The sequence below is a fragment of the Myxine glutinosa genome, chromosome 4 (genome assembly GCF_964187855.1).
Source record: "Myxine glutinosa chromosome 4, kmMyxGlut1.1, whole genome shotgun sequence".
Classification (NCBI taxonomy): Eukaryota; Metazoa; Chordata; class Myxini; order Myxiniformes; family Myxinidae; genus Myxine; species Myxine glutinosa.
Window position 1 is genome coordinate 38739926 of NC_136264.1, and position 18329 is coordinate 38758254.

The 18329-nt window shown below is 41.2% G+C and overlaps 1 protein-coding gene across 7 annotated transcripts in view; it reads left to right on the forward strand.

Annotated features, from left to right (window-relative positions):
- LOC137424590 (cyclin-dependent kinase 17) overlaps nucleotides 1–18329 on the forward strand; it is a 133839-nt gene that overhangs the window by 58187 nt on the left and 57323 nt on the right. For all 7 annotated transcript variants that reach the window (XR_013623047.1, XR_013623045.1, XR_013623046.1 and 4 more), the window contains 2 exons: nucleotides 7100–7156; nucleotides 14406–14520. Coding sequence is in view for 4 of the 7 variants with exons in the window: in XM_068112193.2 (XP_067968294.1) it covers nucleotides 7100–7156; nucleotides 14406–14520 (172 nt within the window). In the remaining 3 variants the exon portion in view is untranslated. The remainder of the gene's footprint in view (nucleotides 1–7099; nucleotides 7157–14405; nucleotides 14521–18329) is intronic.

Sequence of the window (18329 nt, forward strand, 5' to 3'; positions counted from 1 at the left end):
TTTTGTGCTTAAAATCAAAGTTATGGGATTTAATCCAGATTAGATTTTTTCCCTTTGGAGACTCTTGGTGACTCGGTCAGTGGCATTCCCTCCACTCGAGTTATTCGGCTCCGAATTCGATTGCTAATGGAATCAAATCCGGCTATGAAATTGCCTTTTTGAGGTTCAGCCAATGCACGCACATTATCAGCTTTAACCTCATCCTTCACTTCCTTGTGGGAATTAGTGGTTTATGATATTATTGAGCACTAAGTAAAATACATCAACAAAGGAGTATTTTCCTGTGTAAGGAGATAAACTTAGCGCAAATGGAAACGCAACACTCACTTTCAGCTATCTTCTGCAATGAAGTGGCTGCAATAACGAAATCGTATATAAAACTGCTGCATTGCTATCATCACACTTGGATAGGTTATCAATTGTACCACACCATTTTGTGGTTGTATGTGTTCTTACCGAAAGGAAGCTTAGCTTAGCTGGGGTGGGGAGCGGGAGGGATCGGGAGGAGGCAAAGGGACAGATGATGGCGGAGACAAGACGATTGTAAGAAGGAAAAAGAACACCACGAAACACCATATATGAGTACTTGTACTTTCCTACTGATTATAATCTGAGCCACTTGTATTTCCTTTTTTTCTTTTCATGTATTCCCCTTTGATCCAATTTGCTTCCTTCTATTACCTGACAGACTACATTGGGAGTACATAAGAACCCTTCTTATTTGTGGGGGGTTATTTTTAACGTTCCATAGGTCCCCGACTTCCATCATCTGGCACATCTACAAAAAAAAGAAGAGTAAATCTTAAGGGATTCTATTTCTGGCTCTCTTCTTTGTATCCCAATTGCTCTGGAATAAGTATCGCATCACAATAATTATCTGATTTCATCTGAGATATCACAATAATGATCAAGGTTCCACCCCCTCACAATTGATGCCGCAACAGAAGGAAATTTGTTTCGGGGTACATTATTTAAATATCTTAAATTATTTAAATATATTTTTCTTGAGGTGGAGAAGATCTATGCATCTGCATGAAAAATTCCATTTTTGTTTTGCTTCCTTTTGATGCCCTTTAGGCATACAGATCCCTGTTTTTATGCCTCTGCTGATGAAGTTGCTGGAGGCATTATGTTTTCGGGTTGTTCGCGTCCGTTCCTCCATCTGTGTGTGTCCATGATAGGTTTTTGTTACCGTGATAACTTAAGAACGGCTGAAGGAATCCAAGTCAAACTTTGCAGAAGTATGTATAATGATGCAAAGATGAACCGATTAGATTTTGGCATCAAGAGGTCTTTAGGGTATTTTTGATTTATTGATTAATTAATTAATCGATTAATTATTTATTTTTTCAATAATTAATTGATTAATTTTCAAAGAGTTGCAGATTTGGATGAAACAGTGGTGGTTTAGGTATGCTATTAGCCATTTTCTTTTTTTGGTATACTTAGTCGAGATTCGTATAAGAGCAACACATATAACATATAACAAAGGGAGCGGGAGATGAGGGGCGAGAGAGGGAAGCACAACAACAGTAGAGAACAGGGTCATCAGGAGATCTGTGGAAGGGAGAAGGCTGTGTGGGTGCATGGGGTAAACAAGATGGACAAACAAAGAATTGATTTTGTTTTTTTTTTGCCTTTTTATATGTTAAGACACTTAACAGGAGGTATAATTGGGAGATTTGAAGGAGAACTAAGGGGACTGAGGAGAAAATAAAAGGACTGAAAGTACCAGGGAGAAAAGACATTTAAAAAAACAACAAAACTGAAATTACAACAGCGGCATAGCCGGCCTTGTTTGATACTTTAGTTGAAACAGATAGTATGACCTGGGTGGGGATACCAGTTGTATATGTAAGTTATAGCAAATAATGTAAGTATTAAATTATTTTGAAGTACTCTAAGTCTCTAAGCTGTCTGTCACCATGGAAGTGAAGAAATTGTGTTGAGACACTGGTTTATTCTGTTTCGAGTCAACAATGAACCAACCATACACCACTTCAATCCAGTAACTTTGCAGTCAAGACAAAGGGATTGCAGTGTTACAATTATATTTACTATATTATTAATATTATCGTTATTATTATTATTAACACAATGTTACTGTATTAATAAACCAAGGCTAAATCCTTACTACTGCGATAATTAGTACACCGCTTCTCACCAAGTCATCCATGAACCATACACCGCTTCAATCCAGTAACTTTGCAGTCACGACAAAGGGATTGCAGTGTTATGATTATATTAACTAGATTATCATTACTATTAACATAATTATTATTATTATTATTATTATTATTATGAAAACGATACTATTGTATTAAGAAACCTGGGCTAATTTGGTCAAAGGGGCCTGAAGGTGAGGCATGAAGGCATGAAGCCGAAGGCCTATACGTACTGTGTTGTTGGAAGATCCGTAACGCCAATGCTTTTGATATTTGATGATCATTTTAACAATAGGGTTGTTTGTGTTTCACATTGAATGAAAAATGTAAAATTAGAGCATGGCGATTGTGATATATGACAGGTTTGATATGTTCGGCCTGAACAGCATAAAAATGAAAATGGCGGTCTGTGGAGTCTGCCCTCATACGCTGCAATGACATCACAGATATAATCACATCACATCACCCCTGTTATGTGATCAGATCCTCAGCTCTGATTGGTGTACATTTGTGTGGGACATATACAGTCACGTGAAAAAGTAAGTACACCCCATGTAAAGTTTTGACTTTTTCAACATATTTCAACATACAGCTATTTGATCTTCATATCAACAATATTGATAGATAAAGGTGATATAATATAACAAATATCATGAAACATTTACATTTTGTAGTCCATTGTATAATTTAAATAAACATAAATGCAAATTTCGCATGTGGAAAAAGTAAGTACACCCCTGCATTTATCACGACTTCAAATACCTAAAATTAGAATCAGGTGCACCAGCTCAGGTGCAAATGATTAGAACATCGTTGGAGAGGATCTTGGAGGAACCTGTCTTATTTAAACCTCAGACATTTCGTTTGGTTTGCTCTTTGTTGTTGAAGTGTGCGGCGTCACCATGCCCAGATCAAAAGAGCTGTCTGAGGCCTTCAGAAAGAAGGTTATAGATGCCTACGAGTCTGGGAAGGGATTTAAAAAGATCTCCAAACAATTTGAAATCAATCATTCGACTGTCCGGAAGATCATCTACAAGTGGAGAAGATTCCAAACAACTGCCAACTTGTTCAGGCCAGGCCGCCCCAGCAAGTTCAGCCCGAGAGCAGACCGCAAGATGCTGAAAGAAGTCTCTAAGAACCCCAGAATGTCATCACGGGACCTACAGGTAGCTCTTGCCACTGTCGATGTCAAAGTGCACGAGTCTACCATTAGAAAGAGGCTGCACAAATTTGATCTACATGGGAGGTGTGCCAGGAGGAAACCTTTGCCGTTCAGAAAGAACATCAGGGCAAGACTAAAGATTGCCAATGAACACCTCGGCAAAGACCAGAACTTCTGGAACAATGTGCTCTGGACAGATGAGTCAAAGGTAGAGCTATTTGGCCACAGTACCAAAAGACATGTTTGGTGAAAACCAAAGACAGCATTTGACCACAAGAACCTGATACCAACTGGTGATACCTGACAGGTGTGATAGCCCTGGTGTTGGGCTAGCGGATAGGGTGCCAGCTTAGGATCCTAGGATCCTGGGTTTGAATCCCGGTCGATCGCTGAATTAACGCCAGGGGGGTTGACTCAGCCTGTCATCCTTTCGAGGTCGGCTAATTGAGTACCAGTTTACTGGTAATTCCCTGTTTGTCGTTAAAGGCGGCAAAAAGGGTTGGCGTCAGGAAGGGCATCCGGCCGTAAAACATTGCTTCAAAAAGGGGACCAAAAAACAACAACAACCACGGTTCCCGAAAAAGGCAACCCATGCTTTGCGGGGAAAAATGGCCTCTAAAGGTGGTTTTTATTTTTATTTTTTACCTGATACCAACTGTAAAGCATAGAGGTGGAAATATTATTGTTTGGGGCAGCTTTGCTGCATCAGGGCCTGGGCAGTTCACCATCATAGAATCCACGATGAATTCTTCATTGTACCAGAGGGTGTTTGAGGATAATGTGAGGCCATCTGTCAGAGAGTTGAAGCTCAACCGAAGGTGGACCTTGCAACATGACAATGACCCTAAACATACCAGTAAATCCAACAAGGAATGGCTGAAACGAAAGAAATGGAGGGTTCTGGAATGGCCAAGTCAAAGCCCGGATCTAAATCCCATCGAGATGTTGAGGGGGGGGGTTTCAATCGAGCTGTGCATGCAAGAAACCCCTCATACATCGCACAGCTGAAAGAATTCTGCATGGAGGAGTGGGCAAAAATTTCTCCCAGTCGATGTCAGAGACTGGTAGACAGTTATAAGAAACGCCTACTTGAGATTGTTTCTGCCAAAGGGGGCAATACCACCTATTAGAGCCAAGGGTGTACTTACTTTTTCCACATGCGAAATTTGCATTTATGTTTATTTAAATTATACAGTGGACTACAAAATGTAAATGTTAAATGATATTTGTTATATTATATCACCTTTATCTTTCAATATTGTTGAAATGAAGATCAAGTAGCTGTACGTTGAAATATGTTGAAAAAGTCAAAACTTTACATGGGGTGTACTTACTTTTTCACGTGACTGTATACTCATACATACATACCTACAGACAGCAAAACACTGTTCTAGAGGGCTTTGCCCTTTGCTGACGTAAAAACGATTGTGGAATTTAACTCGGAAAATCTAGTCCTCAAAAACCTGGTATGAAAAGTCTGACGAATACTCACAAATTGGCACAAATTTTAAAACAAAACCAAACTAGAAGCACGCAGTAAACACAGAGACAGCAAAATAAACAGTAAAAATCGACAAAACAACCGGGAGAACTTATCTTTGAGGATATCAGCAGAGACGAAAATCGGCACGATCAATTTCAAGGAATCGGAACTGGAAGTTTCCAATTGATAAAGAAATTAATTATTTTACGTTTATTATTTATTTTAATTGCGCAATTAATCAATTGATCAATTATTGTACACTGCTCCCTTGCAATTCCATCTTCATGTGCTGAATGTGCTTCATCTTCATGTGCCTCTCTTTTGCTCAAGGTCATCTGCCATTTGCTTGGAAATCAGCCAACATCACCGCTTTGCACAAAAAAGGTGCAAAAACAGATCGTAGCAACTACAGACCAATCAGCCTTCTCCCAATTATCAGCAAAGTCATGGAATCCATCGTTGCTTCAGATATGAAATCTTTCCTCTTCTCCAATGGCTTGATCTCTGATCATCAATTTGGTTTCAGACCTGGTCACTCCACTGTGGACATGCTGCTTCTGCTTTCTCAACAATGGATGGAGGTCCTCAATGCCAAACAGGAAATTAGAGCTGTCTCCCTTGACATATCACGTGCCTTCGATACGGTCTGGCACCCCGCTCTGCTCACCAAACTCTCCTCCTTTGGTATCCATGGAAATCTCCATGCAGGGCTGGCGGACTTCCTCTCTAGTCGTAGTCAACGTGTGGCCCTGAATTGGTTTCTCTCATCTCCTCTTCCTGTTCAGGCTGGAGTTCCCCAAGGCAGTGTTCTGGGCCCTGTGCTTTTTCTGGTCTTCATCAATGATCTCTCTGACTCTCTTGAAAATCCTCTCTATCTCTTTGCTGATGACTCTACTCTCTGTCGCTCCATTCCTCATCCCTCAGATCGGCAGTCTGCAGCCTCCTCACTCTCTGCAGACCTGGACAAAATCACAGACTGGGCAAACAAGTGGAACATGTCTTTCAATCCTGACAAATCTCACACTCTTACGATGTCTCTCCGAAAAGACCGACTGGACAACCCTCCCATCCACTTTCTGAATAATCCTCTCCAAGAAGTTCTGTCACTCAAGCTTTTGGGTCTCACTATCTGCCATGATCTTTCCTGGGAAAACCACATTTCAAATCTGGCCTCCAAAGCGAAGGCATTCCTCCGTCGTGCGAAGTCCTTCCTTGGCACACCTGAGCTCCTCACCACATACAAGGCTTTCATCTGCAGTTCAATTGAATACTGCTCTCCCCTCTGGGCTGGTGCTCCTGCCTCACACCTAGCTCGTCTTCACGCTGTTGAAACCAAAGCGTTCAGAATCATTGGAATCTCCCGCGATGAAGCTAACTCCGAGGGCCTTTCACTCACTCACCGCAGGCAGGTTGGTTGTCTTTCTGTCTTCTATCGACTCCTCTCTGGCCTTGCCCCCCCAGCTCTCTCTGGGCTCTGTCCCCCAAATATTCCTACAGGTCGCACAAGATCTGCCTGCAACCCTCTTATGGTTAAACTGCCAAAATCAAGACTCTCTGCTCACCTTCACTCCTTCATTCCTCTTTTCTCCCACCTCTGGAACAAACTCCCTCACTCTCTTCAATCCCACTCCACCCAGCACCCTCCAGGTCTTTAAAACGCTGTTCACCACCATCTCTTATCTTCCCCCATCCAAAACCTTGATCTTTTCTACCCTCGCTAATTTCACCCCAAATCCACTTTTCTGAAATACCAACTTCTGTCCTGGAAGTCCTTGGTGTCCTTGTGTTTTATACTTCTCCCACCCCTTCCCACGCCTCCTCCCCCCAAGCCCTCTCCCTCCCACACATCTCCTTGCTCTCAATTGTTATGTTTGTGTGCTTCCCCTTCTCTCCCCATCTTGTCTTCCGCTCCCTCTTTTTATATATTTTGTTTGTCTGGTTGATTTGTTTGTGAAATAAATGTTAGCTCTTTCACGAGCCTCGTTTCAGTATCAAAAAAAAAAAAAAAAAAAAAAAAAAGCGGCACTGCAGGATATGTTATTCATGTATTTGGCATGGGGGCGGTGTTCAAAACAAGTAGTATCTCTGCTTGTTTTAACTTTGTTTTTACTTTTGTAAGTGGGGCAAGGGATCTCACCAGTTATTCAATAGCATTTTGTTTTCTCATGAAAGTTTAGTTGTCTCATGACGTTACTTTTGACGACATTGGTTGCTGTAAAAATAGAACCTGAAGTTGTGTAATCACAGTATCAGCAGTAAAGTTTTAACATGTTATTTTTATTCCTCCAGTCAGAAATTGGCTTTGGCAAGCTTGAAACCTACACCAAACTGGACAAACTCGGAGAGGTAAATACAGGAGTTGTGGACATTCCTGAAGATCTTTGAATGTGATTTTCCCCTACTTTATATGAATGATTTATGCCTTGCATGTTGCTATAGACATCTTAAAATGTCCTTCCAATCTTTTGTTGGGATGCTTACATAGTTTAATGTTGATCCAAGTGACTTTTTCATCCCTGATGTTCATCAACTTTACTGAGAATATGGTTGCCTTGTTTTTGCATCGTGTTGAGGCTCGTAGAGGAGGTAGAACACAGATTGGAATAAGGTGTAACGGAGCGAAAACAACAGTACAAAGAGAGGGGGCACCCAAACAGCAAAGTGAAGGACAAAATAGAAGGAGACTTGCAGAAATAAGGGACGTAGGGAAGAATGAGGGCAAGGGGAGGACACCCAGGGTGGACAAGATGGCTACAGCTGCAAACTGTCAATCAAAGAAGTGGAAGGAAGAACTGGAAGCGCAATGCCTTGATGTGTTCATTTTGCTTATACTGTGCTACTATAATTTGTTGTGCCACAACTAGAACTTATTTAATGTGTCCTATAATTATTGAGCACTATTGGGGAGGGGTATCCCAGCGCTGCCTGGTGCTGTTTTTATTCTGTTGGTATTTTGAAGAAAAAAAAAAAAAAAATTATATATTTTGTTGGGGCCTAAAATACTTCCCCCCCCTCCCCCCCCCCCCCACACACACACACACACACACACAAGAATGGGGTCAGGGATCATTTAATATTACTTTTCACACAGCAACAAAGGCTAATTTTAAAAATATATTGTTGCGGATTTCAGCGCCGGCCTCTCCCCTTACCAAGGGGGGATTAGTCCCCTTGTCTTTTACTAGCCGACGGGACCCGGGACCAATAACGTCCTTCCCGGACAGCGTTAGGTAGGGTTTTAGGACGAGGGATTCGCTATTACCTAAGTACTAACGCCGCCCAGAAATGAGGAAATAAGCGCCGCCCAAATCACGGGTGGTGGAAACGCCGAGCGGTAGCGACCCGTGACCCGAGCCGTTAGCAATGACTAACCCGATCCAAGCAGTTCGTAATCGTGCCACGCTCACCCAATGATGGAAATGACTGAAACGGTCGAATTTGGGAAGAAAAGGAAGAACAGATTTATTTACACTTTGTACAATGAGAAGAAGAAGAACACACAGTGCAGCTTTATACCGTCTTAACTTATCCCTGGACAAACGGGCCCGCCACACTCAGACACACTCACACGGGGTTTGTAGTTGGTCAGGTTGATGGTCCAGGGATGATGGTGTCCGAACAGCTCGTTCTCCGGTCCCCACGCACGCCGCGAAGAAGATGGAACAGACGGCAGGAGCTCTCCGCGTGTCGTTGGCGCACAGGAATTATATGCGAGGCGAACGGTAAGGCTGGCTGGGCGGTTACACTTGCGGCCACGGCCGCGTACGTAATAACCGGACCGGCGCTATATTCGCTCCCAATACGAATTTGTATGCGCTCCCAATACAAATTCGTATGTGCTCCCATTACAAGTTCATATGCAAGGCGCAATTCCTTCCAGTTCTTTACACACTGCTCTCCCGCAGAAGTCCTCCTCAAGTCCTCTTACAGTGAGTGCACTCTCCCAACAAGTCCTTCAGCGAGTGAGTCCTTTACAATAAACCGCACTTCCTTCCAGTCCTCTTCAAGGGCTTTGTGCGTGCGCTTATATCGCGCCACCCAGCGAACCCTCTGGAACTTGCCAGCCGCGCCCTTACCACGCCCCTCACGCCATCGCCTTAGAGCCCTGATTGGTTAGTGGCTCTTACCGTTGCTGTCTCCGCCGCTCCACCCTCGAAGCCGCACTCCTCCCTCTCTCAGGCCTACCTCGTGTCATTTGACTAGGGAGCATCCTAATGCGAGGTGCAATAGCCAAAATGGGGCGCGGGATGGATTCTGCCCAACGAGGTAGATTTGGAGGGTGGAGGCAAAATGAAAGGGGGCCTATCTTATTTCTTTTACACAACGCAGATGTTACTAGGGAAATGGCCTTATACTCACATAGACTATGACATAACTAATATCCTAAATGGGCCTACGTGTTGCTTGTGGACTAACTATGGGGGGCAAACCTTTAACCTTTAATGATGTTATATTTACACTCTCAAACCCGCAACAATATATTAAAAATTCGATTATGTTTTGCCTTAAACACTCCTCTGCACTCACTAATGAACCTCTGAACATTTGATGAAGATCCATGTGGCCATCTCTGAGAAAAGCAGCAACACACACACACACATACAGACATACAGATAAATGTCTCTTGATTGTACTTCTGTTCGGTCTCAGACAATCGAGACGTGTGGATTAACAAATTGGATCATGCTTTCACAAAACGTACTCATTCTATCTCATGTGGTTCTGAGGGATAATGGCTTCCTATTTTCTTACCATTAAATAGAATTGGATTTTTTGGATTTTTGGATTTTGAAAACAGACCACTAGATGCAGCATTTAGGAGCGTAGGCTGTAAATTTAAGATATAAAACGAGAGCTTTCATTGCTGTTGACATGTAGTCATCTGAGAGTCTCAAAACACACACCTCTGCTCTTTACCAATCAAACGTATGTGGATTATGGATGTAGGGTCATACTAATTACTGACCGAGCAGGACATGTTGCCGACGAATACTCGTCCTATCCTAACGATAAACCATGCTATTGGAAAAATAATTAAAAAAAGAAACGTCGATAAATGTACTTTTGCTGACAATTCTATTTGAAAAGAAAGATAGGATCGCAAGCCATGTAGAAAGAAGAAGCACAACTAATTACCAACCTGTACTAATAATTGACAAAGATGCATTAATTTGTACCTGTGACATGTCTCAGGCCCCCAGGAGCTTCAGGTTACTGTTGTTGTTGGGGTTCTTGTTGGGTGTTACTTTTTGAAATGTGCACCCATTGGCCACACCCACATCTGTCACTTGACTCCACCTACCATAGCACCAAGACAAAATTATATGTCTGCCATCTTGATTTTCCAGTGGGCCTAACACATTCGGCCTGTAGGCCTCTGCTGATTATACACTGCCTGGGTTTTGAATCTGGTAAAGGTTTAATTGAGCGCATCAGAATGCACGGTACGTGAGAATTCACGGTAATCAAGCATTACGTTACACAAATTACGAAAAAAAAGGAATTACCTAATTTTTGAACACCCCATATTGGAGTGAAGCGAGCGTTTTCATATTTGGGACCCGAGTTAAGATAGGGTCCTATATTTTCAAAAAAGAGGAGACAGAGGACAAAAAAAAGAGTGGGGGGGGGGGGTGTATCTGTATCAGTATCTACCAACTCATGTTGTATTGGTGTTATATATCATTTGTGCTAAGTGTCCTTAGCTCTTTCACGAGCCTCGATCTTGTATACAAAAAAAAAAGTGTCATCTCCATTGAATATCGATAAATACAAACAAGTGTTATGGCCTCCAAAATCAGTTATAATTATTCAAATTTCAATGTCCCTCTACATGTAGTGATTCCTTTCCTTTCACCAGTCCTTCAATTTTACTTCATCGAACTGCTTTATTGTGCTTGTCCGAGTCCACATGACAATCAAATAAATGTACAACTAGAGTGGCACTCATTAGAGAGTATACTTCCGCCAGCCAGGCTGAACAGTTTACGTTTTGTATCCAACTTATAGGTCAGATTTAGATTCGGACCTGCACCAAAATCTAATCGGCTTGTTCTCGTCACCTTCCTAACTCATCCACCACGTTTTATCATATGTTGTCCACAACTTTTAAAAATAACATGCTATACATTGGTTATAGCCTAACAAATCACTTAATGGTGAAGAATTGCTTGAAAAATTCTCTGATCCGGATCCGGATTTGAATCTTCACCAAAATTGAATCAATTCTTCCTTGTCACACACCCAACCTGTCCACCAAGTTTCGTCCTTGGTGTCCACCACCAAGTTTCGTCCTCCACAACAACCTCCACAACTCCACAAATCCCTCCACAACTGTTTTGAGATATCCTTTTCACAAACAAACAGACAGGGGTGAAAACATAACCTCCATCCACCTTTGGTGGTGGAGGTAAATATGGCAATTGAGGTTGAGCAGTAAGTGGATGCGTGATGTTCGAACACGTCATGACTCAGTCGTAGACTTTCACCAAGCTGTCCTGGTTCATACATCACATAACCACATTTTATCACCGTAATAAAGTGTACAAAAAAGGTTTAACCATTTAAATAGGGTAAAAGGTATCCCAAATCTTAAAATTCATCCCTTTGAATATTCAAAATAAAAAAACTGCAAAACCCAGGCATTTGTTGATATTTTAAAAAACCCGGCCAGATGGACATTTAAGGACTGAAAAGGAGGGCATGTCTTGGAAAAACTGGATGTATGGTAACCCCTTTTAAGCTATATATGACCGTGTGATGAATCACCTCGTTCTGATATAACCGTGGGGATTGTGACACTGATGAGAAGTGTCACGTTAATCTTTTAAATGCGCGTTTCCCAATCGGCCTGTTACAGGATTTTGTCGCAGGTTTTGACTACAGTGTGGTCATTCTTGCTTTTATGCCTCCATCGACGAAGTCGCTGGAGGAGGCATTATGTTTTCTGAGTTGTCCGTCCACCTATGATAGGTTTTTGTTACCGCAATACCTGGAGAAAGGCTGAAGGGATCCAGTCAAACTTGGTACAAGTATGTACATGGTGTTCCAAAAAGACCTGGACAACTTAGGTTGTTAATATATTTAGAACTACAAATGATACAACGAAAAACAAGCTTCGTCTGTGAACATGACCTTTTTCAGGTAATCTTCATCATCCTCTATGTGACTGAGCATTTCCAAGGCAAACACCTTGCGTTTGTGACCATCATTTGGTTTGAGTTCCTGAAGAATTTGCACCTTATAGACATAAAGCTTCAGTCTTTAATGCAAAATCCTGTGTACAGTGGTGGTTGGTAGTCCCAGTTCTCTGGATGCATGTCGGATTGATTTTCTGGGACTTTGTTGGAATGATTCACGCACTCTTTCAACGTCTGCTGCACTTGTGCTTGGTCGACCGGTACTTTTCTGTTTCTGACAATTTCCAGTCTCCTTCAACGTCTTTGACCGCTCTGATACTAGTCCATGATGGCCGATTCCTTCAATACCTTGTACAGCATTTACACTGATCAAAGCACTGAGCTTTCTCCTGTGAAGTCAACATTTTATTTTACATTAAACCACAAGACCTGAAAACCAAGAAAACTGTGTTTGTTCATCATATAAAACAAAGGGCATCATTGTATTATTTGTGTAACTAAAAATAGTAACAAGCAAAGTTTTCCAGGTCTTTTTGGAACACCCTATATAATGATGTGATAATGTGGGTGGATGCATATCAGTCATGACATTGAATAGTGCCGTTCTAGTTTAATATCTGACCTTAACAAGAACCTTCTTCGCATTTCCTGTCCGGTCAGTGTCGATCAGTAATTTTGTCGGCTTCTTATTCTTTTTATGCCTCCGCTGACAAAGTCGCCGGAGGCATTATGTTTTCGGGTTGTCCGTCTGTCCATCCGTACGGGCTAAACCTCATTCTTCTCAGCAACCACATGTCCGATTGAGATGAAACTTTCAGGGTAGGTGTGACACCCATGCAGAATGTTTTTATGATAATTGTGATGTCATAGGTCACGTAGTAGGGCAGCCATCTTGGATTAAATGCAAATAATTTAAGAATTATTTGTTGGAAACCGCTGAATGGAAAAATTTTAAACATGGCACATTGTCAATTACTCCCAATGGGGAACAAAAGTATGATAATGATGACATCATAGTATAGGTGAAGTGGTATACCAGCCAAAAATGTTTTAATCGAATTCCTTCTCCTAAAAATCTGAAATTGCATGCACATGATCTATGACCCATTTGTATTGAAATATTAAATTTATGACATCATAGGTCACATGGTTTGGCAGCCATATTGGATTGAAGGAAAATATTAAAGAATTATATCTATGAAACCCTGGTGTCCCTGGTGTTGGGCTAGCGGCTAGGGTGCCGGCTTAGGATCCTAGGATCCTGGGTTCGAATCCCGGTCAATCGCTGAATTAACGCCAGGGGGGTTGACTCAGCCTGTCATCCTTCCGAGGTCGGCAAATTGAGTACCAGTTCACTGGTAATTCCCTGCTTGTCGTTAAAGGCGGCAAAAAGGGTTGGCTTCAGGAAGGGCATCCGGCCGTAAAACATTGCTTCAAAAAGGGGACCGAAAAACAACAACAACCACAGTTCCCGAAAAAGGCCAACCCCCGCTTGCGGGGGAAAATGGCCTCTAGAGGTGTTTTTTTTTTTTTTTTTTTTTTTTTTTTTAATATCTATGAAACCTATCGATGTGAAATTTTACAAATATCATCTAACAGCACTGTTGCATACAGTTTGAAAATGATGATGTCATAGGTCACGTGGTTTGGCAGCCATCTTGGATAGAAAAACGAACCTTATCCGATCAACACGAAACTTCACAAACGTGATCCCCTACCCATACATATGCAGAGTGATGGCATCTACCCATTGTGGGACTATGCGGAGGCATATTGGCGACACAGTCGCATTGTTCTAGTTCCAGTTGACTTGCTGGCCGACTGAGTTCATTTTGCTGTAATAACAGTTAAAAAAACTAAGCCGTTGTATCATATTTATTACAGCAAGGACCTTTGGCTTTAAAACATTAATTATTTGAAACAGTAAAGTTAGCAAAGAAGAACAAGTTGCATCCCTGTGGTTTTTATTTTATTTCATAAATAGTTGATTAGTTTAAATTGCTCAGGAGAAGATCAATGGATGTTAATGTTGTTGCAGAAATACTTTTTGCAAGGCTTGTTGCCTTGTTGCAGAAATACATTTTTTCAATTGATTTACAGTGAGGATTGCAACATTATAATACATCGCATGTGTCTTACACATGGTGCTCTGCCTCATTGTTGAGAACTGGAACATGAGAGCAATGGCAATGATTTGTGAACTTGAAATGTCCCTCGAGGTGATCGCTTAATCATGCTATATCACATCAATGCAAGTTTTACTCTCTAAAACAAAACTATTGTTTCCTGTATTGATTTCAAGCTTTTGCACTGTGAGTGTGGCTCTCTCAACCTGTTTTTATCACAAACCTCTTCTCATGAAAATATAAGCTACTGTATTGCCTTTTCTGATTTGTAATTTTTGAATCGGAGCGCGATGAAGGGGAATTGTTGACATTGTGTCTGTTCATACACAGGGTACCTATGCCACGGTGTATAAAGGCCGCAGTAAACTGACGGACAATTTGGTGGCTCTCAAGGAAATCCGGTTGGAGCATGAGGAGGGTGCACCTTGTACAGCCATCCGAGAAGGTAAGAAGTGCTTGGAGCTCTGTGAAAATTGTTTCTTCTCCCCACGATGATATATCTTCTTGTTTAACAAAAAATACACAGCACCAAAAAATCCAGTTATAAATTTTCTTTGTGTTATACACCGCTCCTTTAGTGCGCACGTGCTTTGGCAAAAACGATATTTTAAATTTTTTTGATTAATAAATAAATGAATATATATATTTTAATATTTAAGGCTCCAGTCACAGACTATATAGGCCTCATCGAGGCCCAGCCTTAAATAAAAGAGCTGCATTGATATAAAAGTGAAGAAAGAGAGATTAAAATTACTTGATTAAATTGATTAATTACTTATTATATCGATTTATTTTATTAAGTACTTATTTATTTTCCTTCTCATCTGGGCAATATCTCAGGCATATTTTGAGCTAGGAAGCTGATATTTGGACATGACAATGACCAATTGATTTGGCTATAAAGGGTATTTTTGATTAATAGATTAATCAATTAATAGATTAATAATTTATTGATTAATCCAGCAATCAATTAATTATTTGTTTTTTCAATTAAATAATTATTTAATTATTTTTTCAAGCAGTTGCATTCTTCGGAAGAAACACTATCGGAAGAAACACAGAAACACGGAAGAAACACATTATTCAACTTCGGAAGAAACACTGGCTGTTTAGGTATGCTATTAGCCAATTGATTAAGAAATTTATTCTTTTACGGGGTTTTTTTTTAGCTCACCTGGAACGAAGTTCCTTGGAGCTTATGCAATGGTGTGTCGTCCGTCCGTCCATCAGTCCGTAAACACTTGCAACCTCTTCTCCGAAACCGCTGATGGGATTGCGACCGTCTCTGTGTGCTGCATGGCAGTATCTCCGGGTGCTGGAGGATATGTTATTTATTTATTTGGCATGGGGATGATGTACTTTAAATGTATCTGAACTTGTCTTTGATTGTTCCACTTTTAAAATTATTCTTCTATCATTCTGCTCTGTTTGTTCTGTGATATCTTATCTGTGGTAAACCGATAGCTTTGCTCCATAGTGTCAGTAGAGACGTAACTGTTATGAACAGAGGCATCACATGCAAAAAGAGAGACTGAACATGGTGTGAAATAGCGAGGCTCAGGATGTTGCAGCCTTATGAGTCACAGTGGCTCTTGGTTCACATTTAAGCCACCAAAATAATTTGCCCTATTACACACATAGCAAGGGCTTATTGGAGGTTTATCAGTTGTCTTGTAGTGAGCCATCACTGGCACCTTGGTCAAATTCCAAATTCCCATGACAAACTGCCTGCAGAAGGGGACTGGTGTTCTCAGATATTCTTTGACATCAGGTTAGATTGCTTTAATCTCAGAATGTGGTAGCTGCATAGGCAGCAGCTCCTACAATGTAAACAAATTAGCTCTCCCAGGTGTTCACATGTGCTTTGTGAACAGTCCTCATCGGCCGTGAAGGGCAACCCTTATCAGTTATCACAGATATTTTCAGGCTGAGTCTGCCCACATGTTTACTGAGTTTGTAGATGAGTATTTATTAACCGTGGCAGAAGGGGTTGCATCCCATAGTACCACAGCTCAACACTGACCTCCTTGGGGGGGGGGGGGGGCACGCATGAGGGGAGCAGGTGAGGTTACAATAAATTTTGATATTTTGGGAGTGTGAAACGATTTTGACCAGGACTGATAATATTTTTTTGTCCGTCTTGTATTCGTGAATTTGTGTTTGCTCCGTGTTTTATTCAATTTTGATACATTCTTTGGGGAAAGTGTTTATGCAGTAGTTTGTGTCGTTTGCTTTTGATTTAATATTATGCCAGTTGTAACAATTTGTGGTGAGGATGGCAATAAGAGTGACAATGAAGAAAATGATGGTAATATACAACTTCACGGTTAAAATATATGAGAAATAATTGTTGAGGTGGAGGTTGGTTCAATGGATTTTGGGGGTGAGGGGGATGGGTGGAGGCAGTGGGAGTGGAGGGGGTGGGGTAGCAATCATGAAAAAGGTAAAGTAAGTGCTGTTTCAACAAAGAATGGTGGGCATGGTAGTTTTGACAGAATTTTTGGGATTGGAAAACAGCCATCGTATTAATGATTACATTAAGCAGGGAAGCATCAAACAGGGAAGCCTGGTGTTGGCTTAGCGGTTAGGGTGCCGGCTTGGGATCCTAGGATCCTGGGTTCAAATCCCGGTCGATTGCTGAATTAACGCCAGGGGGGGTGGGTTGACTCAGCCTGTCATCCTTCTGAGGTCGGCAAATTGAGTACCAGCTTGCTGGGATGAATGATCACGGTGTGTACCCCGATTTAGAATAGGTACACCGTATCCTTGCGCATCCTAAGAGCGTGACCAAAGGTTGGCGTCAGGAAGGGCATCCGGCCATAAAAACATTGCCTCAAACAGGGAACCATGATTGTCATGGGACCCGCAAGGCTAACCCCCGCTCTAGCGGGGAAAATGGCCTTAAAATGATGATTCATTCATTCATTCATTCATTCATTAAGCAACTGAACTACTGGCTCTGCTTATGTTGTGAAAGCTTTTTGGACATTAAATATAGGCTGAAGAGATGATGTCTTAATGTTTGAAATTCTTGATCCAGGATTATCAGCACAACTTTGAATAACGTACAATGTTTCCTCAGCAATTAGTGTTATGTAGAGGATAAAAATAATGCCTGTGATTTATTGATGCAAATCTCGAAAGTAAAAGGTAAAAACAACAACTCTGATGATTGTGTATTATTTATTTACTATGAGTTTAATGTTGGTTGAATTGTTTATTTTCTAAGCTTGAGAAACGTGCAAAGGATGATAGCGAGATTAATGGCGCATAAAGGAATGTATGCAAATAAATGTGTTTGATACTTGAGAAGATGTTTCCATTGACACAGGAAACTAGAACGGCACTCAGTAGAGCACATACCTCCTCCAGGCTGAACAGTGTGTGTTTTGTATCCGACTGATAGGCCGAATCTGTATCTGGACCTTAACCAAAATCAGATTGGCTTGTTCTTGTCATCTAACCAACTCATCCACCCAACCTAGTTTTGTCTTAACTCGTCCACAAGTTTTTGAAATATCATGGAGTTTATCGTTTTTAGCCTCATCACCCAATGGTGAAGAATCACTTGAAAATTAAAAAAAATTCTCGTAACCGGATCCAGATTTGGATCTTCACCAAAATCGAATCAATTATTGCTTGTCACACACCCAACCTGTCCACCAAGGTTCGTCCAAATCCGTCGATAGCGTTTTGAAATGTTATGCTATATGTCGTTTTTGGCCCCGACTTTGAATGGTGAAGAATCACTAAAAACAAATTCTAGTAGCCGGATCCGGATGTGGATCTTTACTAAAATGTAATCAATTCGTCCTCGTCACACACCCAACCTGTCCACCAATTTTTTCCAGAATTCATCCACAACTTTTTGAGATATCCTGTTCACCGACAAATAGACAGACAAGGGTGAAAACATAACCTGCAGTCGGTCACCTTCGGTGCCGGTAATAATTTGATAAATATATAGTTAAACTCTGTTTTTGCCAAAACAACACAATTGGAGTACATATTGAAAATGAACTATATATAGTATTCCTTTTTTTTAACCTTCAAGTTGTTGCAAGGTCTTGTCAAGACAGGGAGGTCAACCTAAAATTCCAATATGTCAACAAGACAGCAGTTTTTTTGAGACAAACTTTGGACAAACAAACAGACAAACAAACAAACAAACTCTTCAATCCCACTCCACCCTCCAGGTCTTTAAAACAGCTGTTCACCACCATCTCTTATCCTCCCCCATCCAAAACCTTGATC